Genomic DNA, 24,415 nt, shown 5'->3' on the forward strand with positions numbered 1-24,415 from the left:
ACAATCAAATTCGTTTAATTGAATTTCGCAACTTTATAGAATTCAAATCAAACCAATTATTGTTTTGAAAATTAGGATTATTACAAGGTGGGGGGAGCCAAAAGTAATAAAGAAAAATCAAGCAATGGGGATATTTATATGTCCCCAATTAGTGAAATGTATTTGCATAAATGTATGTATTTGTACTCTATTTTGTGGTATGAGAAATTATGAGACCCACACTTATATTTGGTGACACTTAAATTAATTGTTCCATTTAGCAATAAGAACACTAGCAAAAGACACATTTTAACATAAATGTCCCTATAGCTCAAATGACATAAATATGTCCCTATAGGTAGCAAATGAGACATTTGTTGTAGGAAAGGGGCTGACCAATGTAATTAACATTGACAGATGGAGAATTTCATTAAAATTAAAATTTAGAATTGAACTAACTTTATGTCATAAGCATAAGACTGGCATTACCTGACCTGTGGTTTCGTCAGTGATACTTCACGACACAACCACACTGTAGAGGGAACCTGAAGCTTACAAAAATGATGAGGCTGGAAACAAAGAACCTCAACCTACATCCTACCTTGAGGGAGAGGATATGCAATGTAGTGGAACTAATTAAACAAGTTCAGAGGAGCCTAGCTATATGCATGCTGAATTTTAAACTGTACACAATCAACGTGAATAGAAAAATTGGATTGAATAATTTACTCAGTTCATCAGTAGTTTTTTAGATGATAAAATCGAAATTATTCCACATCAAAGCATAGTCAATTAAGTGCAATTTTTAGTGTAATCATTAGTACAGACCAACCGACGATTCAGAATTGTATTTCTCTTCACGTACAGTTCATTATTGGCATGGTCAGTTTTAATTTTCAGGATCGAAAAAGATAAAAAGTGCGCATCCACTTACTTAACGTATAGTTCAAGAGTTCATTTCCAAAAAAAAAAAACGTATAGTTCAAGAGTTAATATTATTGAAGGATGACAGACAAGCCCCTCTTAGAATACTTAAATAGAATTTAAAACTACTGTTAATTAACTTTAAAGATTAAATTCCGATCCCTAATTTGCATTTAATTTTACAATACCTCCGGGCTCCATCTAACATTCTAACCCCTAACTGAAAACCAATTATTTAAGTTTATTATGTTGCATGATAAAACGTTCAAATATTAATTAATATTATTATTTTTCAAAATAAAAAATAATAATAGTGTGCTTCAATTGTATTTCTTTTCAAATTTTAGTATTGGCTTGGTTAGTTTTAATTTTCACGGTCAACAAGTTCTATTAATAATAGTAGCTGCAATTAGGCATTCACTCAAATGACATATAATTCAAATATTATTATTGTAATAACCCGAATTTTTAGAAACTAAATGTCGAGTATTTTCAAAGTGTTAAACTTGTGAAATTAATTCAAGACGACAATTGGAGATTTGCGACATTTTGAAACGAAAACGGAAACGTTCTCGGATCGTTTAATTAGAAAACTTAACGTTACCGCAACGTATAGATCGACTTTTATTCCGTCGCTCGGTTGCGAAAACTTCCTTCATGAAAGTCGTAGAACTCATCGATACGAATTCGTGGACACGACATGCGTTCGAACTGGACGTCGGACGCGAAAGTTATTAATGTCGGAAGTTCGTTTCCGATTTTGGAAATAGTATAAAAGTAAGGAGAGGAGATTAAAAATCAGAAAATCATATTTTTTCTAAAAATCAGCTCGGGTACTGTTCATCCAACCCAAAAACCTTCTCCGGCCGATTTCTCCACCATCCGACGTCGCATCGTGTCGTACCACCTATCAAACTGACGGGCTCGACGAGCTCCATCTTTTGGGCTACGCCTTGCACTCCAGCGACAACCACACACGGTGTAGCAATCGCCGGAAGTTACTGCTGTGGCGGCGTCGCCTCCTCCTACCATCATGGCTCGAGATTCTTGGGGGATTTTGCTTGTCTCAGTCCCAGCAACATTCCTGTAATAACCCTAAATTTCAATACATTATTTGAATTAATTTGAGTGCTCTAAAGACATGAATTTCAGTCTAAATAAATATGATTGTTTGCAAGCGTTACGAAACGGAAACGGAAACGTTCCGAGAACGTTTAATAAGAAAACGTTACGTTTCCGAACGAACTTATCGACTTTTATTTCGTCGCTCGGTTGTGAAAACTTTCTTCACGAAAGTTGTAGAGCTCGTCGATACGAGTTTGTGAGTATGTGACGCGTTCGAATCAGACGTCGTATGTAAAGGTTATTAACGATAGAAGTTAGTTTCCGATTTGGAAAGGGGTATAAAAAGGAAACTAATCAGAATAGGGTTTCCATTTTCAGAAACCCTATTCTCTCGCATACCCGCGCCTCCCTCGAACTCTCTCTCTCTTATCTCAAGTTCTCCCTCCCCCTCCGAAACGATCGATTGGCGATCTCGCCCTCCGGTGCACCGTGAGCCACACCGCCGTGCTCAGAAGGATCACGCGACCTTCCACCCTGGGCACCGCGCGACCTCCCCGCAGCAACCTTCAGGCTCACCACTGCTCGAGTCGACGTCGCCGACTTCTCACGCATCACCGACGACAAATCGTGTTCCATCGTTCGAATTAGGTAAGAAAATTAATGTAATCGAATTGTGGTTTGTGATTGTTGGATGTTTGGGTTGATTTGGGAGAATTTTTGGATTGATTGTGGAAGAATCGGAGGAGGAGGAAGGGGAGGATTACCGCCGCCTAGAGGCGGCGCGTGTGAGGGCGTGGGGTGGCCTGGAGGGGCGTGAGACAGAGGGAAGGAAGAAGGGAGGAAGGAGGATGATTTTGGGGCGGCGGTGGCATCACACGCGCCTTGGTTGGCGTCGGCGAGTGAGCCCCACGCGCAACCTGCCGGCGGGTGGCGCGTGTGCCCCACGCGCCGCCACGTGCGGCGGTGTGACAGTGTTTTCCGATAGGGGTATTTTGGTAATTTACTTAAATGTAAATGTAAATTTTATTTACTACGGTAAATGTAATTAAATTTTACCTTCGGTAAATGTAAATATAAATTACTTTCAGTAAAAGTAAAAAAAGTAATTTGTAAAAGGTAATTAGTAAATTTTATTTACTGAGATTGTATTTACATTTAAATAGTACGTATACGTACAAAAATACGTATTAATATTTATACGTACAAAAATACGTATTAATATTTATACGTACAGAAATACGTATATAATATTTATATGTATATAAATACGTATTAATATTTATACGTACAGAAATACGTATCTAATATTTATACGTACAGAAATATGTATATAGTATTTATACGTACAGAAATACGTATATAATATTTATACATACAGAAATACGTATTAACTGTATATTTGTACAGTAACCGTGAATATTAACACTGAACAGTAACTTCGTTAAACCGAAAATTGCTGAACAGTAACCGATTATTACTGTTTCGGCATTTAAAGGTTTACGAAACGATTCTAAATTCTTTTCTTATCTTTTCAAGGTGATCGTTAAATCAAGGAAAGGAATTATCTTCGGGAATTGTAGGATTACGCTCAAGTCAATAAGGTGAGTAAAATCTCACTGAATTACGAATCTACCCTCGTGGTGATTCAACATTTTGCAAGTGTGTTTATCAAATGAATTACAACATGTATATAATTTAGTGGACTACATATATACAGTATAATGGTAATAAGTATAGATATATATATAGTTCATTAAATTACGTACTGTTATTAATTCATTAAAAATAGTCATTTCGGTGACGGAAAATTGTGCATGAGTATGTGATTTAAATGGTACAATATGATGTGAGAATATTGTACGTAATTCTTCAGGTGTTTATGAAATATGACATGTATAGGATATAGTGGACTATGTATATATTGTATAAATGGTAAATAAATACGAATATATATAGTTTGCTATACAATATACTGTTATGATTTTTATTATGGTGATATCGTGAAAGTTTTAAAACGTACAATATGATGAGTGATTATTGTACATGATTTTATCACGGAGAATGTTAAAAATTGTGATTTGTCTTCGGACGTGATGTGTGGTACAATATGATGTGAGATTATTGTACATGTTCGGCAAGTCGGAACCTAGCCTTTGGCCGGGCGAAGGTTACGATACAGTTAGAGCTCTAGTCTGTCAGCCATAGTACTTCATGTGAGGTAACGGGTGGTTATCTACTCATGAGTACTCAGATTGTTTTGGATGTTGGGTAGCGGGTGGTTACCCAATATCAGCGTAGTACTGCATGTGAGGTAACGGATGGTTATCTGCTCATGGGTACTCAGATTGTTTTGGATGTTGGGTAGCGGGTGGCTATCCAATATCAGCGGTGTATTACGAGAGGGGTAACAGATGTGTACCAGCGTTCTTGGTACCCGTATTATAAATGCATTGGGTAACCAGAAGGGTTACTTAATTTTCTCATGAGCGTTTCATTTCATATTCTTTGGGACAACCAGATGGGCTGTCCATTTACTGATGAGGGCATTTATATTTGTTGTTTTGTGATTTTTCGTATATTTTGATATGCGAATTTTATTTTGATTTTACTCATACGAGCTATAAGCTTACCGGGTTTGTGTTTACAATCCCGGTGCACCAATTCGATGGTGTAGGGGATAATTCCGCATGTGCTGATTAGTGGAGGTTGAGTGACGACTACAGAGGCTTGAAGTCGTTCATATTCTACTTGCGGTGAGGTTTTTAGTGTGGACTTGTGTGTGAGAATTTGTGTAAATTTTATTTGTGAGATTTGTGAGTGATTTGTGAGGATTATTACATTTCCATTTTATGTATGGATTATAAATTTGGGTTGTAATAATTGGTTGTCTGAGTTGTATTGAGAACTCAGAATTGATCCGCTGTTACACTTTAATGATTTCGATTTATTGAGATTATTTTGTGTTTAACGACTTTAGAATTTCGAGTTTTTAAGCTCGAAATTTTGGGGTCGTTACAATTCCCACAAAAGGAATCGAGCCAAATAGAAGTGTAAGTACCCGAATTAAAATTTCAATTTCTAGGGTTTGTGAATAGTGCCGATTTTATGTTCTTCGTTGTTTGGACTGTTTAGACTCGGATTTAGACCTTGGTGTCAACTAGGAAGTTGTTGGAAATGTTGTTTAGGTTGTGGTGGTGAAATTTGGTGATGATTGGTGGCGGTCGGTGAACAGCAACGCCGAATGAATAGTATCCGCATGAATAGCGATCTGTAACAGTAACTGTGAATAGTGATCTGTAACAGTAACTGCGAATAGTGATCTGTAACAGTAACTGTGAATAGTGGTTTAGTAAAAACAGTGATTAGTAAACATGAACAGTGTTCCGTGAACAATGTTTTATGAACAACATTTAGCTGTGCTGAACTCGTCACCTGATATTTTTAGTATCATTTTCTAAGCATTTATCGTGCTATTAGGTGACTGACGAAACGAGTGAGGAAATTACTTTCAGGGTCGTGGAAGTTGCACGCAGGAAAGAAGGTGAGTAAAATCTCACATATTTACGAATCTACCCTTGCGGAGATTCAAGATTTTACAAGAGTTTTTAATATTGAATTACGACATGTATACGATATAGTGAATTATATATATATTGTATAAATGGTAATAAGTACATATATATATAGTTTGCTATATTATATACTGTTATAAATTCATTGGGATTTGTCATTTCGATGACGAGAATTAAATATTGAGCATGTGATTTAATTTGTACAATATGAGGTGTGATTATTGTACGTGGTTTTAACATGGTGTTTGTTAAAACGTTTTGTCTTCGGACGAGTTTTGTTTTCGAATGAGTTTTGTCTTCGGACGAGTTTTTGTCTTCAGACGTGTTTATGAAATATGACATGTATATGATATAATGGATTATATATATATATTGTATAAATGGTAAATATGTACATATATATATAGTTTGCTATATAATATACTGTTATGATTTTATCGTGATTTATGTCATTTTGATGTCGAGATTTATATATCGAGCATGTGATTTTGATTTGTACAATATGATGTGAGATTATTGTACGTGATTTTAACATGGAGATTGTTAAAATGTTGATTTGTCTTCGGACTTGATTTTTGGTACAATATGATGTGAGATTATTGTACGTGATTTTAACATGGAGATTGTTAAAATGTTGATTTGTCTTCGGACTTGATTTTTGGTACAATATGATATGAGATTATTGTACGTGATTTTAACATTGAGATTGTTAAAATGTTGATTTGTCTTCGGACTTGATTTGGTACAATATGATGTGAGATTATTGTACGTGTTTGGCAAGTCGGAACCTAGCCTTTGGCCGGGCGAAAGTTACGATACAGTTAGAGCTCTAGTCTGTCTGCCTTAGTACTGCATGTGAGGTAACGGGTGGTTATCGGCTCATGGGTACTCAGATTGTGGGATGTTGGGTAGCGAGTGGCTATCCAATATCAGCGGTGTACTACGAGAGGGGTAACAGATGTGTACCAGCGTTCTTGGTACCCGTATTATAAATGCATTTGGGTAACCAGATGGGTTACTTAATTTCTCATGAGCGCTTATTTTCATATTTTTTTGGGACAACCAGATGGGTCGTCCATTGACTCATGAGTGCATTTATATTTGTTTGATTTGTGGATTTTCGTATATATATTAATATGCGAGTTACATATTCATTTTGCTCATACGAGCTGTAAAGCTTACCGGGTTTGTGTTTACAATCCCGGTGCACCAATTCGATGGTGTAGTGGATAACTCCTCAGGTGTGGATTGGCGGGAATTGACGGACTGTTCAGAGGACTTGAAGTTATTTAACTCCAGCTTGTGTGAGGATTTTGCGTGACTATCTTGTGAGGTTGTTGTGAGGATTATACATTTCCATTTGTTATAATGTTGAATTATAATTTGGTTTGTAATAATCGGTTTGACTGAGTTGTATTTGAACTCAGAGATGATCCGCTGTGGCATTTTAAATGATTTCGATTTCATTGAAATTGTTTAGTGTTTAACGACTTTGAAATTTTGAGTTTTTAAGCTCTAAATTTTAAGGTCGTTACAATTATTACATATATTTTTTCAAAAGAGGGATGGATCTGAGCCTCTGAGGTTAGAGCTCTGAGGATAGAGCTCAGATCCAATCCTCAACTCATGTATTGAATCAACACTTTGTAATACGGGGACAAAGAACCAACACTTGTGCTACATGAACAGAAGCGTTAAGAACCTCGAAAGGTACATTCTTGAAGAGTTATTATTTTGTTATTGAAGCATGATTGAGGAACACGCCAAGCTTGGGAGACTTGAACTGAATTTTCATGAGTACTATAATTAAAGGTTAAATTCCTCAAATTTGCAATTAATTTTCAATAAATGTATACCAACTAACATCTAACTGGAAACTAAGTATTTAACTTATTTAAGTGAACTTATGTTTCATGATAAAATATTAATAGTGTTTATGGGGAAGTAAAATTGTCGATCACCCTTTATTTGTCCATCTTATACCCACATTCTAGATTAATGTCATGTGTCTTTCTTTAACTATGATCAAACTATGGTTATATGTATAATTTTAATAATAATAAATTCTATTTTGTTTTAATTTAATTTTTTGAATAACTTTTAGTTTTAATTTTAATTTTAATTTACATTTTATTTTTCTATATTTTCTGGGTATCCACGCCCTTGAACAACACATATGCAGTTCCTTAGCCTCTACTAAAAAATGTATGTACTTTTGTATGGATCCTTACTTTTATGTATTAGTCGTGGTTTGATGTTATTTTCTTACTTAATACATAATTCCTTCCATGCATCATTCAAAAAAAATTAAAAATTAAAAAAAAATAGACGGGAGAACATGTTTGATGCAACCTTGAATGAAGCTCAAATATAGAACTTTGTCTGTAGGCATGGTTCTTGAGACAAAAATATCAGACTAGCAAATGGTTTTGCATAAATGTGAGTTGAAGTTAAAGTCAAATTTAAAGATTGGTTAAAATTAAAATTAGAAGAAAATATAATATATTGTTGTTATTAAAATTATATATAGATAATTATGGTTTGATCTTAGTTAAAGAAATACACATGTCATGAAATTATGAGGTGGAAATAAGATAAGCAAATAAAGAGGTAGTCGGAAATTTTCTTTCGTACTTTTGAAGTTTAGCCCACTTGGTGGTGGTCGGTGAGGCCAGTGAAAAGTCTCAAACACGTACCGTTTCTTAGTGGTTGGTGTTAATGGGTTGATCATCCAATCTGGCTGTGATTGGCATTTGAACTCATGGTAACAGATTAAGAATGTAATAACGTAAACAATGCAGTAGAACAACCAATTGCTGATTTGCAGCAGTATCAACTGACTCGAGCATCGATCATAATACAAAATGTAGCATGATTTCATTGATTTGCTAACTACAATAGAAATTAACTGCCCATGGCTACACCGGACATCACTATTAGAAACTGGCCGGCACTCTTACGTAGAGATCCACTTCCGGAATTAGTCCCAAATTAGAAACAGATCCACTTCTAGATCGACATGGATCGAAATTAATATGGTCAAAGCGATAACAACGATCAACTGTGTCGGTGAACTGCCATCTTTATGAGTAGTACACTAGTACTGGATCGACTTGAGCAATCACCAAGATAGTAATGTCGATCCAAGTAAAACTATGCAAGGAAGAGACCAGGAAAAACATTTCTGATATTTCATAGGGTATAGTCGGTATACTCGATAAGAAATTTCAATACGTTAGAGTATATGTAGTAAAGTTAGGTCTGTGCATTTATATTTGTAATAAATGGTTGAAAGGTGTGGAATAATCTCCAAAACTATTTTTGTGGTTTGATTCATATCCTTGCACGATAGTCGCAACTATATATGTGCGTCTCTCAAGCTCACTTAATTACGCACTGTCTAGATCTTCTTATGGCTTCAGTTGCGTCTCATTCTAATGTTCATCTTATTACTTCTATTTATGAAAATGAATATGGCAACCATCCCAGTAATCCCACTGCAGTTGTGGAGGTTGAAACCGTTGCTAGAGGAGATACGGTAGTGAGAGAAGATTCCAGTCAAACCCGAAACCATATAATGATTCCACTGATCGAAAATGATGATGGAGGTCTCTTCTTGACATGGAAAGATTTGTGGGTGAGAGTAGCTTCAAATATAAATGGGAGAGTAAAGCATAGCAGTGATGCAAGAGGCTACAGATCAATCCTCCGAGGGTTAACCGGTTATGCAAAACCAGGGCAACTCTTGGCTATAATGGGTCCTTCTGGCTGTGGCAAATCTACTCTGCTTGATGCTTTAGCAGGTATTGATGTTTTGGAGCTGTCGATATATGCATGTATTGTAATAACCCTATTTTTCAAAACAATATTTGGTTTGATTTGAATTCTATAAAGTTGTGAAATTTAATTAAAAGGAATTTGATTGTTTGCGACTTTACGAAACGGAAACGGAAACGTTTAATTAGAAAAACGTAATGTTACCGCAACGTATATATCGATTTTTATTTCGTCGCTCGTTTGTGAAAACTTCCTTCACGGAAGTTGTAGAGCTCATCAATACGAGTTCGTGGACACGTCACGCGTTCGAATCGGACGTCGTACGTAAAAGTTATTAACGATAGAAGTTAGTTTCCGATTTAGAAAGGGGTATAAAAGGAAACTAATCAGAAGTAGGGTTTCCATTTTCGGAAACCCTCTTCTCTCTCCAAAACCCGCGCCTCCCTCCTTCTCTCTCACCTTCCCGAGCCTCTCTCCCTCCGAAAACCCCATCGTCGGCGATCTCCATCTCCAGGCTGTCGTGTTCTTCACCGCTACTCCCTACGGCTTCGCGAGGTCCACCTCACTAAACTCCAAGCTCGCCGCACCGCGCATCGCCGTCATGAGCTTTGTCGAGACAACCCGAAGCTCGGAGGTTACCCCCGCCACACCTCGCGTCTTCGCCAGCGAAGCAAGGGCACGGAGGAGGGCATCTCGACGCCGATCCTCGCCTTGGTGCCCTCTGCCTTCAACTTGGAGGCCAAACCCCATCGATCCGAGTTCTTCCTGAGGAATTGAAACCCCACCGGAGATCCGAGCCTTTCCGATGCCAAATCGGAGGTTTTAACTTCGATCAAGGTATGAATGGATGTGATTATTGGTTGTGTGTGTTTGTTGTTCAATTTTGGATGGTTTGAGAATGATTGTGGAGTAAGATCGGAGGAGAGGAGGAAATGAGGAACACCGCCGCCTTAGGCGGCGCGTGTGGGAGCATGAAATGGTGTAGGGGCAGCCTTGGGCCGTGCAGGGGTGGAGGAGGAAGAAAAAGAGAGATTTGGGACGGCGGTGGCGTCGGACGCGCCTTGGTTGGTATCGGCGCGTGGGACCCACGCGCTGCCACAGTGGCGCGTGAGCGCCACGCGCAGCCTGCCGGAGGTGGTGCGTGAATAGTGTTTCCGAATGGGTAAAAATGTAAATTTATTTTACGTACGGTAAAAATGTAAATTTAGTTTACGTACGGTAAGAATGTAAATTTATTTTTACGTACGGTCAATGTAAATCTATTTTACGTACGGTAAATGTAAATATAAATTACTTTTAGTAAATATAAAAAGTAATTTATAAAGGGTAATTCAGTCATTTTTATTTACTGAGACAGTATGTACATTTGAATAGTATTTATATGTACAAAAATACGCAAACCATATTACTCGTACATAAATACGTATTGGATGTGTATTTGTATAGTAACACATGAATAGTAAATACGTGAATAGTACACAATGAATAGTACTCAGTGAACAGTCAATTCGTAAAACCCAAAATTGCTGAACAGTAACCGATTATTACTGTTTTGGCATTTAAAGGTTTACGAAATGTTTCTAAATTCTTTTCTTATCTTTTCAAGGTGATCAATAAATCAAGGAAATGATTTATCTTCGGAAATTGTGGAATTACGCTCGAGTCGATAAGGTGAGTAAAATCTCACATATTTACGAATCTACCCTTGCGGTGAATTCAAGATTTTTACAAGAGTTTTAAATATTGAAATACGACATGTATATGATATAGTGGAATATATATATATTTGTATAAATGGTAAATAAGTACTTATATATATAGTTTGCTATATTATATACTGTTATAAATTCATTGTGAATAGGTCATTTCGATGACGAGAATTATATTGAGCATGTGATTTGAATTGTACAATATGATGTGTGATTATTGTACGTGATTTTAACATGAAGTTGTTAAAACGTTTTGTCTTCGGACGTGTTTATGAAATATGACATGTATAGGATATAGTGGATTATATATATATATATATTGTATAAATGGTAAATAAGTACAAATATATATAGTTTGCTATATAATATAATGTTATGATTTTATCGTATTTATAATGAGCATGTAATTTTGAATTGTACAATATGATGTGTGATTATTGTACGTGATTTTAACATGGAGATTGTTAAAATGTTGACTTGTCTTCGGACTTGATTTTTGGTACAATATGATGTGAGATTATTGTACGTGTTTGACAAGTCGGAACCTAGCCTTTGGCCGGGCGAAAGTTACGATATAGTTAGAGCTCTAGTCTGTCTGCCGGAGTACTGCATGTGAGGTAACGGGTGGTTTTCGGCTCATGAGTATTCAGATTGTTTTGGATGTTGGGTAGCGGGTGGTTACCCAATAACGGCGGTGTACTACGTGAGGGGTAACAGATGTGTACCAGCGTTCATTAGTACCCGTATTATAAATGTTTTTGGGTGACCAGAAGGGTTGCCCGATTTCTCATGAGCAATTCCATTTCGTATATTTTTTGGACAACCAGATGGGCCGTCCATTGACTCATGAGGACTTTTATATTTGTTGATTTTGATTTCTCGTATATATTGATATGCGGATTATATTTTCATTTTACTCATACGAGCTGTAAAGCTTACCGGGTTTGTGTTTACAATCCCGGTGCACCAATTCGATGGTGTAGTGGATAACTCCGCAGGTGTAGATTAGTGGGAATTGACGGACCGCTCAGAGGACTTGAAGTTATTTATCTCAAATTTGTGTGAGGATTTGGTGTGACTATCTTGTGAGGTTGTTGTAAGGATTATACATTTTCATTTGTTATAATGTTGAATTATAATTTGGTTTGTAATAATCGGTTTGACTGAGTTGTATTTTGAACTCAGAGATGATCCTCTGTGGCATTTTAAATGATTTCGATTTCATTGAGATTGCTTGGTGTTTAACGACTTTGAAATTGTGAGTTTTTATACTCGAAACTTTGGGGTCGTTACATGTATATTAGTATATATTAATATATGTTATACCGGGTTTTTTGGTTGCGGAGGTCCGCACCAAATGTTTTGGTGCGAATTTCTATTTTTACACCACTTTTTGATCGAATTTCTTTATCTCCACGTCTAATATCTATATAATATTATTTAGATTATCTATGTAAATTTTCAGCTAATTTAGTAATGATAGAGCGTTTTGTTAAAACGTCTATAATAAACCCTGTAAAACATCATCGTTAGTATAGAATAAGCAGGGATCGTTCTTTCCGGGGAATTGAAGGGAACTCTAAACTTTTAGTGTTAACAAATAATGGGGGGTTTGAGATTGATTATTAACTACTAAAATAAAACCTAAATTACTATTTACATTATCGACTTCTCTTTAACAAACTTAAACCAAATTTACCATTACACCACATAATTACAAGTTCGAACCTATCATGCATTCTAATTCGACCAATTACATACTTTTTAGACACCAATACAATTAGAGCCTTAGGGGATCATCTAATCATGCAAGATTTCAATTAACATTTAGATTGACTTAGGGCCTAATCTAAATTTGCATGCAATCAAATTCAATAACACTTAGAGTAGAAATCAAACAATATTACATTTAAGCACCAAATCTTTGTTGAAGACATGTTTCATGTGTTTAGGCGTCACCCACTATGGTTTCACATGAAAATTTCCAGAATTTTTATCACTTTTAATCAACACAAACCGAACCTACTTAGGGCATGATTCAATATGTGTCAATATGGTTGATGAATCTAGCACTCAAACACAATCTTAGGGAATGCATCCAAGCACTAAATTCATATGCACATATCTGAAAATTATCTAAAAGTATGAGAAGGATGATTAGAACACAACAATAGAAATACAAACTTCAATAATTATAAGAACATAAATTTGGTATAGTCTAAAAAAAATATCAAATACAATCTGAAAATTCTAAAACAAATACAAAACCAATATTTCCACATAAGTAACAACTTACAATCTTCATAGATAAAGAATTGTAGATTAACACAAATAGACGAAGCCATGGAAATGAGTTGCGAGAATCACACGTTGTAGGAACCTTGGAGGTGTGTCTTCAATAGTGAAAATCGGTGGAGATGATGATAGTTTTGGGGTGGACGACTTGGCTAATTTGTGAGGGAAATTTATGGTGGTGTTTTGGTAGAGTTTTGGCTCTTGAATGCTAATGAGAAGTTATCATATTTGAGAGGTGAAGCCATCTATATATAGAGGAAAGATTGAGGGTTTGAAATTGCTTCTTTCTTCCTATAATAATGCCATGCTTTAATCCCTTAAATCATGGAAAGTTTTATTCCCTAAAACATGTCATGCTTTAATCCCTAAAACATGTCATGTTTTAATCCCTAAAACATGTCATGTTTTATGTCTTTAATGATCATCTTCTATTTAATTGTTGCATGACCTGGCTCTATCTTTTTTTCTTTAATTATCTCTTCAATCCAATCTGAAAATAAGAAAATAAAATAAGTAAGAGATAATTAGTTTCAAAATCTAACAAGGATTCCTAGGCAAACTAGGACTCTAAACCAATTATGCGTTTTTAAACTCATGTAAGCACAAAAATGCATTAAATACCGCTCAAGACTCTTATTACGACTCAATGACTCAATAGTACAACAATAAGGGCTAAGAAAAGTACAAATTGAGATAAAAACATGTTAAGAATGTCACACAAAGTGCTCTTATCAAGTAATCGTTAAAACAAATATTATCTAAATACTAGATGATAGAGATGAGAAAATTTGATCAAAAAATAGTAAAAAAATGAAAATCCGCACCAAAACTATTGGTGCGGACCTCACAGCTAACAAAATATCATATGTTATACGCTTGATTATATAGGGAGCCGATGTTTTGTGCGGTGATCGTGAGATTATCTGCATGCTAGCATCACGCTCCCTTGTTTCAAAAAAGAAAAAAAAAGAAGCATTTGATCTTTTTAATTGAAGTTAAGAGAAACTTGCAAGATTTGTCCATATATATATATACTTGGTACAATTCAGTCAACTTAATTGGTATATTACAAATAATTTACTTGCAACTTTCATAGATTTTATTAAAATGAATCAAATTGGACCGAACGTACATTTGTTTTCGTTGAATACTGCATTTTGTTTCCAATAGTAAGAACATCTCCAACAATTTTAGCATTTTAGAGAAAAAGAGGGAATTTGCAGATTTTTGGCATTTTCTCACTCCAACAGTTTTTGCATCTCATTTTCTAAAATAGAGAAATTGATGAAAGAGAATGATTGATTCTCCAAATTTACAGCAATATGCAAATATATGGAGATAATATTTGTAATAAATTCTCACACATCCCAACACACAATAAATGATTTACTTGCGACATTCATAGATTTTATTAAAGTAAATAAATTGTACCGAATAGTCGGCTATTTTGTTTCTAATAGCAACTTAAGAATCTGATAAAAAAATCCAAGTTAAATTGTCTGCAGGTTATGTGCAAATTTAGTTATAACTTACATACATGATCATGTACACTCAGGTAGGTTGAGTTCAAACACAAGGCAAACAGGGGATATCCTTATAAACGGATGTAAACAAGCACTAGCTTATGGAACTTCGGTACGTAATTAAAGTAGCTATAAAAACTAACATCAATTACTTGAACACAAGGTTAACAATATTGATGATGATCAACTATGTGCCTCTGTATGTGTTATACAGACATATGTGACACAAGATGACACTCTGATGACCACATTGACCGTGAAAGAAGCTGTATACTACTCTGCTCAACTCCAGTTACCTGATTCAATGTCTCTGTTGATGAAGAAAGAGAGAGCACACATGATAATTAGAGAGATGGGTTTGCAAAACGTCATCAACACGAGGATCGGAGGTTGGGGAGCCAAGGGCCTCAGCGGTGGCGAGAGGAGAAGAGTCAGCATCTGCATTGAGCTTCTTACACAGCCAAAACTTCTGTTTTTAGATGAACCAACAAGCGGACTTGACAGCGCTGCGTCTTACTATGTGATGAGAAGAATCGCTGATCTCTGTCATAAACCGCCTCAGAGGACCATAGTTGCTTCCATCCATCAACCTAGCTCTGAGGTCTTTCAACTCTTTGACGATCTTTGTCTCCTGTCTGGTGGTGAGACTGTATATTTTGGTCCAGCTTCTGCAGCAAATCAAGTAAGTTCGTCAACTTCTCTCAATTGATAATTTGATCAATAATTAGTAACTACAATGCCCTGATTTCAGTTCACTATAGTTTTTTTCTGCACGTGGTTTTCCATGTCCAAGTCTCCTATATCCATCAGATCACTTCCTCAAGACCATAAACAAAGATTTTGAGCTGGTAAGTGTTAGAATAATTAGCTGTTAGCCTGATTAGCATAATTAAAGGAGAAAATCATGGGCATGATTTCCTCCGTGATTTGTGGGGAGTAGGTAGCCCGTGATTTGTGGGGAGTAGGTAGGTTAAAGATTGTTTATATAGAGATTACAAATCAAGTGTAATAAAATTAAGTGTGAAATAAACTTTCTATTTGGTATCAGAGCATTGCTCTGCTCTTTCTGGGTTTTTTTCTTGTTTTTACGTTTTTTGGTTTGAAGCTCGGCTGGTATCTTTCGTGGAGCACTGCCATCCACAACTCCTTCATTCAGCCTCAACTGCCCACACGTTGCGTGGAGCACAGCTGCGTTTAGCCCTACTGGAGCGCTGCCCACACGCAGCCCACACGCAGCTCTTGGTGGTTTTTAGTTGTTTCTGGGTTCTTTCCTCCTTCGAACCGTCGAGCCACCCTGCTATCGCTCACCCTCTGAAACTTCAAGGCCGCTGCTGCTCGCAACCTCCGCTCGACGACCTCCGCTATTCGGAACTCCAAGGAACCCGCTCGACGACCTCCCGACTCGGAACCTCCGCTCGACGACCTCCGCTACAAAGGACGATACCCCCGGGCTGACTCTCTACGACGCCGAACCCGCCGTCAAGACGTGGACCCCCAGTGCTGCCGCCGTCGACCCATGAAGCCCCGGTGAAGAAAAGGAGGTCGCAGCAGAGGAGCGCGACGGCGGAAATTTTTTTTTTGACGAAAACCCGGTCCTTATTCGCCCGACCCGGCCCGTCTTCGTCTGACCCGGTCCGGCCCTTATCCATCCGACCCGACCCGAGACCAGGATCCGACCCGAATTCTGTTAGTGTTTGTGTTGTCAGTGTAGGTGCACTGACAGTGCAGGTGCACCCGCGACAGGTTCAACTCCATTTTTATTCTATTGTGTTTCCGCTGCATCAATCCTGATTGTTTCTTTTCCAATGGGTTCTGGAGCCGGCACAAGGCGTTCTCAGTTCTATTATGTTCCTTGCTCTTATTGTCATGATACTAACCATGCTCGGGCAACATGTTGGAAGTTGTATCCACACCTTAGGCCTAAGCGGTCTAATTATCATCCCACGGCAAAAGCAGGAGAAGCAATACCTGCTGCATCCATAGCTGTTCGTAGTAAAATTGGTATGGCTTTAAATATTTCTAACTTTGTTGGTTTTGATACATGGATTATTGATTCTGGTGCATCTGATCATATGACTTATGACAAATCTTATTTTACCGTATTATCTCCTCCACTAGTACCATATGTTACTAATGCTAATGGTGAGGCATTCCCCGTATTAGGGAAAGGGTCAGTTCACATTACTCCCACAATAGAGCTTCACAATGTGCTGTATGTCCCTGCTTTATCTCATCATTTGATATCAGTTCCCCAATTGAACACTGATGCTAAGTGTTATGTGACATTTTTTTCCTATGTATGTGATATTTCAGGATCTTCTCACCGGGGAGTTAATTGGTCGGGGGTATCTGAGGGGCCGGTTATTTCATCTTAATCCGACATATGCGGGGGAGAAACCAGGGGCACAGTCTCAGACTGCTTTAATCTCCACTTCGGACAAGCTAAGTGAAATTTGGTTATGACATCGTCGCTTAGGGCATCCATCTTTTAGTGTTATGAAAAAATCTATGCCTACTTTGTTTATTAGTGTGGATGAGTCACTTTTACGTTGTGAGACATGTGTTTTGGGTAAAAGTCATAGATCTACATATTCCCCTAGTAATTCTCTTAAACGTACCCTTCCTTTTGACTTAATTCATTCTGATGTTTAGGGACCCTCTAAAGAATCTACTGTGTCCGGGATGCGGTATTATGTGTCATTTATTGACGATTGCACCCGTCTTTCGTGGATTGTTCTCCTCAAAAATAAAGATGAGGTTTTTCCAGCTTTTCGTGTCTTCCATACCTCTATCCAAACACAATATAATACCACCATTCGAGTTCTTCGTTCTGATAATGGGGAGGGGGGGAATATGTGAATCATGTCTTTCAGGAGTACTTTAACACAAACGAGATTGTTCATCAAACAACGTGTCCTTACACACCTGAGCAAAATGGGGTTTCTGAAAGAAAAAATCGTCATTTACTTGATATGGCTCGGTGTATCCTTTTTAGTGCCCACATGCCGAAATACCTTTGGGGTGATGCTGTCATTACTTCCGCCCACCTTATTAACCGTCTTCCATCTCGTGTCCTTCAAGGGAAAGTTCCCTATGAGATGCTTGCATCTCATGTCTCATTACCTTCTTTTCATAATCTTCCTGCTTGTGTTTTCGGTTGTGTTGCTTTTGTCCATCTTCCACCATATCAACGTTCTAAGTTGGATGCCCGGGCAGTTAAATGTGTGTTTGTTGGGTACGGAGAACATCAAAAAGGTTACCGGTGCTATCATCCTCCTACTCGGAAATACTATGTCACTATGGATGTTACCTTTTTTGAAGACATGAGTTATTTTCCCTCTTCTGATACTGCTCTTCAGGGGGATAATTCATATTTTGAAGAGTTATATCATGAAGAGGGGGAGACAAGTGAGACAGTCGATATGGGAACAGGTTCCGTTGAGATTACCAATGTGTCAGCCACACAGGCACCATCGGAGATCGTCACTCAAGAGATTCAAGCACCAGAAGCTGCCCCTCATGTCTCCCGTACAACTGTTTATACCCCTGACCAACGCTCTCCTGGTACAGAAGATCACTCGTCTGAGGTTAGTCATCCTATTGAGACCAATACTAGTGAGGCTAATAGTAGACAATATGTCTTGCCAAATAGGTCTACTCGGGGTCAGCCAACAAAAAAGTATGAACCCACCCTTCAAGCTAAAGCTAAGTATCCTGTGGCAAATTTTATGTCTACAAAAAGATTATCTAAGTCATATGAATCATTTGTGAATCAAATATCTACTGTATCAGTACCTAACAAAGTGCAGGATGCATTGGGAGATCCAAAATGGAGGAAAGCCATAGAGGAAGAAATTGAAGCATTACAAAAGAACAAAACTTGGGAGCGTGTATCTCCACCACATGACAAGAAGACTGTGGGATGTCGTTGGGTATTTACAGTAAAGCACAATCCAGATGGGTCAGTAAGCCGGTACAAAGCACGCCTAGTAGCAAAAGGATTCACCCAGACATATAGCATAGACTATGATGAGACATTTGCACCTGTTGCAAAGATAAACACCATTCGGGTATTACTCTCTCTTGCTGCTAGCTTAAATTGGCCACTCAGACAGTTCAATGTTAAGAATGCATTCCTTCATGGAGAACTTACAGAGGAAGTGTACATGGATCTTCCGCCTGGATATGTGGCCGCTTCTCCAAGTAACTTTGTTTGCAGATTGAGAAAGTCTTTGTATGGTCTTAAACAGTCACCTCGTGCTTGGTTTGGAAGATTCTCACAATTTATGAGGAAAATTGGCTACAGACAGAGTAATTCAGACCACACATTATTTCTCAAACATTACCAAAGGTAGGTAACATCCCTAATTATATATGTTGATGATATGATAGTTACTGGGAATGATACTGTTGAGGTGGATAGATTACAGAAACAACTAGCCACAGAGTTTGAAATGAAGGACCTAGGTACACTCAAATACTTCTTGGGCATTGAAGTAGCCCGGGGAAGTGATGGTATCTATCTGTGTCAAAGGAAGTACATCCTTGATCTATTAACAGAGACCGGTATGTTGGATTGTACTCCCATTGATACTCCTATTGAGCAGAACCATCAGTTAGCAGAATATCCAGATCAAGTTCCTACTGACAAACCTCGTTATCAAAGGCTAGTTGGACGCCTGATTTATTTATCACATACCAGACCAGATGTTGCGTATGCAGTAAGTGTAGTAAGTCAGTTCATGCATAATCCAAGTGAAGACCACATGGATGCTGTTGTAAGGATTTTGAGGTACTTGAAGTCAGCTCCAGGGAGAGGAATAATGTTCTCTAATCACAATAATATCCTTGAAGTTTGTGGCTTCACAGATGCAGACTGGGCTGGAAATATTACAGATCGGAGATCCACATCAGGGTACTTTACCTTTGTTTGGGGTAATCTTGTTACATGGAAGAGTAAGAAACAAAATGTGGTAGCTCGATCTAGTGTTGAAGCAGAATACATATGTATGGCTCAGGGAGTCTGGGAAATGTTATGGCTTAGACATCTGCTACAAGATTTGGGCATTAACCCGAAGTGTGCTATGCAGATGTACTGTGACAACAAGGCGACTATTGATATTTCACATAACCCTGTGCAACATGATCGTACAAAACATGTGGAGGTTGATCGCCACTTTATAAAGGAGAAGTTAGATGCGAAGATCATCAGTTTTCCTTTTGTTCTTACAGAAAAGCAACTTGCCGATATGCTCACAAAAGGAGTGTCTAAAAGGATTTTTTATGACTCACTTAGCAAGTTGGGCATGGTCGATGCCAACTTGAGGGGGAGTGTTAGCATAATTAGCTGTTAGCATGATTAGCATAATTAAAGGAGGAAATCATGGGCGTGATTTCCTCTGTGATTTGTGGGGTGTAGGTAGGCTAAAGATTGTTTATATAGAGATTACAAATCAAGTGTAATAAAATTAAGTGTGAAATAAACTTTCTATTGTAAGCATTCTTCTTATCACCTTTCTTGATCTGCTAGCTAGTGGCGGACTGTAATTGTTTGACTAGTAAATACAGAACGACAACTAAACCAAAAATAAAGTATATTGTAATCACAAGAAAATTATACACCATATATAATATTGACTGGTTCTACCTTTTTTTTTCAGCTCATCACACTATTACGAGTATCTACGCAGACACATTTAGGAAAGATAAAATGCTTGAAAATGTGGAAATTTCATGTTTGATTGGCATTTTGATACCTTTTTATGATTACATTTTGAATTTGAAACTAATTAGCTTCCAAACTAATTTCAGTAATTTGTACTCATACATTTTGTTACTATTATAAGGCAAAGAGTAATATTTTTTTCATTCTACGTGTATCAAGTAGCGATTTTCACAAAATGCTTTATACGCACATGCATGCAGGAGATCGAGCGCGGTTTAGCAGGAAGGACGCCCACGGAGGAAGCCATTCATACTCTGATGCAGTCATATAAAACTTCTGATATCTATTGCCAAATTCAGAGACAAATTGCTGAAATGTACAAGAAGGTAAGCTAAATAAATATGTGATGATCAATTAGTTCGTTATGGTCGACTGTTCCATACTTCAAAAAAATCGCATAAATGCCTCAATTGCAATATCAGCTAATAACTTTACTCTTCTGTGAATATACATGGAATACATTAAGGATTGTGAAGCATTAGAAGAAATAAGTCATGCTGGCTTTCTCACACAATGTCTCGTACTTACAAGGAGATCCTTTGTGAATATGTACCGAGATCGAGGCTACTATTGGTTGCGCCTTCCTATATACATAGCCCTAGCTGCCAGCCTCGGCACAATCTATTATAATCTTGGATACACTTATGAAGCAATTCAGGTAAGATATTGATGGAAAGATATAAATGATCGACTTTTTCAATTACTTGTACTAGGATGTAGGTTTGCATATATAATTGCTTCTGTCATTGTCATCATCAGGGGACTCCTCCCTGAGTCCCTGAAGCAAGGACTAAAATTTCAGCGAGAACGAAAATATTGAGGATAAAAAATTTGGAAATATCGATGAAAATTTCAAGGAAATTTTGATTTAAAAAATAATTAAGTAAATTGATGAAAATTTATATATAAACATGAAAATTTTGAATGAAACTTTTGAGAAATGTTTATTTGATCAATTATCTACTATATATCATAAGAAATTATTATATAACTATTAGTTTATAGTGAGTTATAGTAAGTTGAGGTGAAATAATCGTCAAACATTATTAAAAATTTACTTATAAAAAATATATATATATTTATCTAAAGGGAGGCTAGGTCGTCAAACTTTATTTACATATGATATATTAAACATGAAAATTACATGAGTGATTTAGAATCACATAAATGATCTATGAGGTATAAAATTTCACTATCTTCATTATGTCCTTGAATGAAACCTTGAGTATATTGTAAATAATAGTCATTAAATGATATCTCCTTATAATTTTGCATATACTGACTTATATGCCAACCATAAGGGTCGTGAGTGATTGACTGTGAATTGTGGTACTGGTAGTTCACGTTCGGATCAAGTATTTTTCGACTTTGACCATAACCATAGCTTTGTGAAGATTGTGCATCAGATTGTGTCCATATTTTTTTTTGGATAAGTGTAGAGAGGAACAACGTCCTCCTACGAAAATTTATTGAAAAGAAAAAAGATACAAAGAGGAAATTCAACCAAATGTTTTTACTTGATTGTGATCATATGTTTTCACTTGATTGCATCTCATTATAGAATACAAATGGTGGATAAGACATGTTGAATTTTCCCCATAAGGGTAAGGTCCATCATTGCTTCCTCCTAGACCAAAGAAGTTCAATTCTAGGTTTTATTTCAATTTTAGGTGAATATTGAAACATGAAATGCAATATATAATAAAAAGAGCCTTATATAACAATAAGTTGGTGTAGTATAGTTGATTATAACTTTGTGCTTGTAAAAGGATAGATCGGAGATTTGATTTTCCTAACTAATGATTATTTTATTTTATTTGAAGTTAACATGACACGTGGCGATATATGATAATATCGGGAAATTTCGAAAGTTTCCGGATATCTAGGGAAATTTCAAAAAATTTCATCGAAAAATACTTGGTATGTAACTGATATATCCATATGCCGAAAATGGAAATTTTCGCTAAAATATCGAGGAAATTATGAATATTTCGGTCATTGCCCTGAAGCGTATGATATAAACCCTGCAAAGGTTTCAACCCCATCTCCGATATATGATCGATGTATCAAGGAGAGTTGGGGAATTTGTTGCCGGAATTTATTTGCTATTCATACACATGTTTAAACAAATAAGAATGTCATGTATATATATATATATATATATATTCTGTGTCAGTTTGTCCCCGATTGGGCTATTTAGTTAGGGTTAATCGATCAATCAGGGAAAAGTTGCAGTAGGTACCTACACGGAGAACATAAATCATGCTAATTAATTAACAATTTTCTTCACCAACCTAGCTACGCCTATGAACGTTCTTCTTCTTTTTTTTCCTTTCTAAGTTATGTATGTGTGAATGTGTTTGATATACATTAAATTGTTTCAGGCACGAGGCTCTCTGCTAGCATTTGTGGCTACATTTCTAACCTTCATGGCCATCGGTGGGTTTCCTTCCTTTGTGGAAGACATGAAGGTATATATTCAACTATTCATACCATCTTCTGGCCACGATCAAACTAATAATGATCCACATTCCTTAGGAATATAAACATCTAGAGTCTTAAAAGACTTAAAGCATGACGTACGTGTGTATAAAATTCACTTACATTAACACCCATTAAATCACCTAACTTTTTCCTGATGCGAACTTAATTAACTTTGAGGAAAAATTATTTTGGTGTTACTGCATACAGGTATTTGAACGTGAAAGACTGAACGGCCATTATGGTGTTACTGCATTCGTCTTCGCCAACACATTTTCTTCGATGCCTATGTTGATGTTGGTTTCACTGATTCCTGGAGCAACAACCTATTATGTTGCTGGACTTCACAGAGGATTTGGGCACTTCTTCTACTTTGCTGCTACTCTATTTGCTAGCATGATGCTGGTTGAGAGCTTGATGATGATAGTTGCGAGCATCGTGCCGAATTTCCTTATGGGCATAATAACTGGTTCTGGATTGCAAGGCATTATGATGGTATGCGGCGGATTCTTCCGGCTACCAAATGATCTTCCAGATCTTGTGTGGAAGTACCCGTTGTACCACATTGCCTTTCACAAGTATGCATTCCAGGGCATGTTTAAGAATGAATTTGAAGACACCACATTTCCGAATGCTCATTTTAGAAGCGGTAGCTCTAAGTCGCTTAGTGGCGAGAGCATTTTAAGAGATATATGGCAGGTGGAAATGGGTTACTCTAAATGGGTCAATCTTGGTGTACTGTTAGCAATGATAGTTCTGTATCGCGTTTTATTCTTAGTTATTATCAAGATCACTGAGAAAGGAAAAACTATGACGTTAGCTCTTCTATCCGTGGCTCCCAAGCGAAGAATGCGCGTATTGGTGGATCCCTCCTCTATTCCGTGGCTCACGTCTATAAATTTTCAGTCAATTTGGTAATTGTTAAGTCACTCAAAACTGCGGTTTTTATTATACACATGAACGGTTTAAGTTCGGTAGATTTAATATGTTCATTGGTTTAACTTAGTTAGATACCTTAACAATTACCAAATTGACTGAAATTTTATAGAGGTGACCTATACGTTATTACCTAAGAATTGAACATGGAAGAATTGAACAGGGAAGATGTTTCACAACTTGATTAAAATGTTGATAAAAAATGAAAATTCGTACTTTATCTTAAAGTACGGACATCCACACCTGAAAACTTATATATATATATATATATATATATACATATATCTTTGTTTCTTCTTCTTTTTGGGAGAAGAAGTTGGTTGCAATTAGCTGTTTAATTTCTGTTTATCATGGGTGCATTTATATTGCATGTGGAGATTCATGAGGATAAGTAGCTGAGCTCCACCCAAACTATGTATGTACCTAAGT

The 24,415-nt window shown here is 36.9% G+C and overlaps 1 protein-coding gene across 1 annotated transcript; it reads left to right on the forward strand.

The window, feature by feature from the left end:
* Positions 1–8,904: 8,904 nt before the first annotated feature.
* On the forward strand, positions 8,905–23,968 carry LOC126797248 (ABC transporter G family member 1-like). Its single transcript, XM_050523907.1, has 8 exons — positions 8,905–9,343; positions 14,877–14,956; positions 15,059–15,526; positions 15,606–15,692; positions 20,770–20,895; positions 21,036–21,227; positions 22,954–23,040; positions 23,261–23,968. Exons 1-8 carry the CDS (start codon positions 8,905–8,907, stop codon positions 23,966–23,968), a joined length of 2,187 nt encoding a protein of 728 aa, XP_050379864.1.
* Positions 23,969–24,415: the final 447 nt, after the last annotated feature.

This window comes from Argentina anserina, chromosome 6 (assembly GCF_933775445.1).
Source record: "Argentina anserina chromosome 6, drPotAnse1.1, whole genome shotgun sequence".
NCBI classification, from domain to species: domain Eukaryota; kingdom Viridiplantae; phylum Streptophyta; class Magnoliopsida; order Rosales; family Rosaceae; genus Argentina; species Argentina anserina.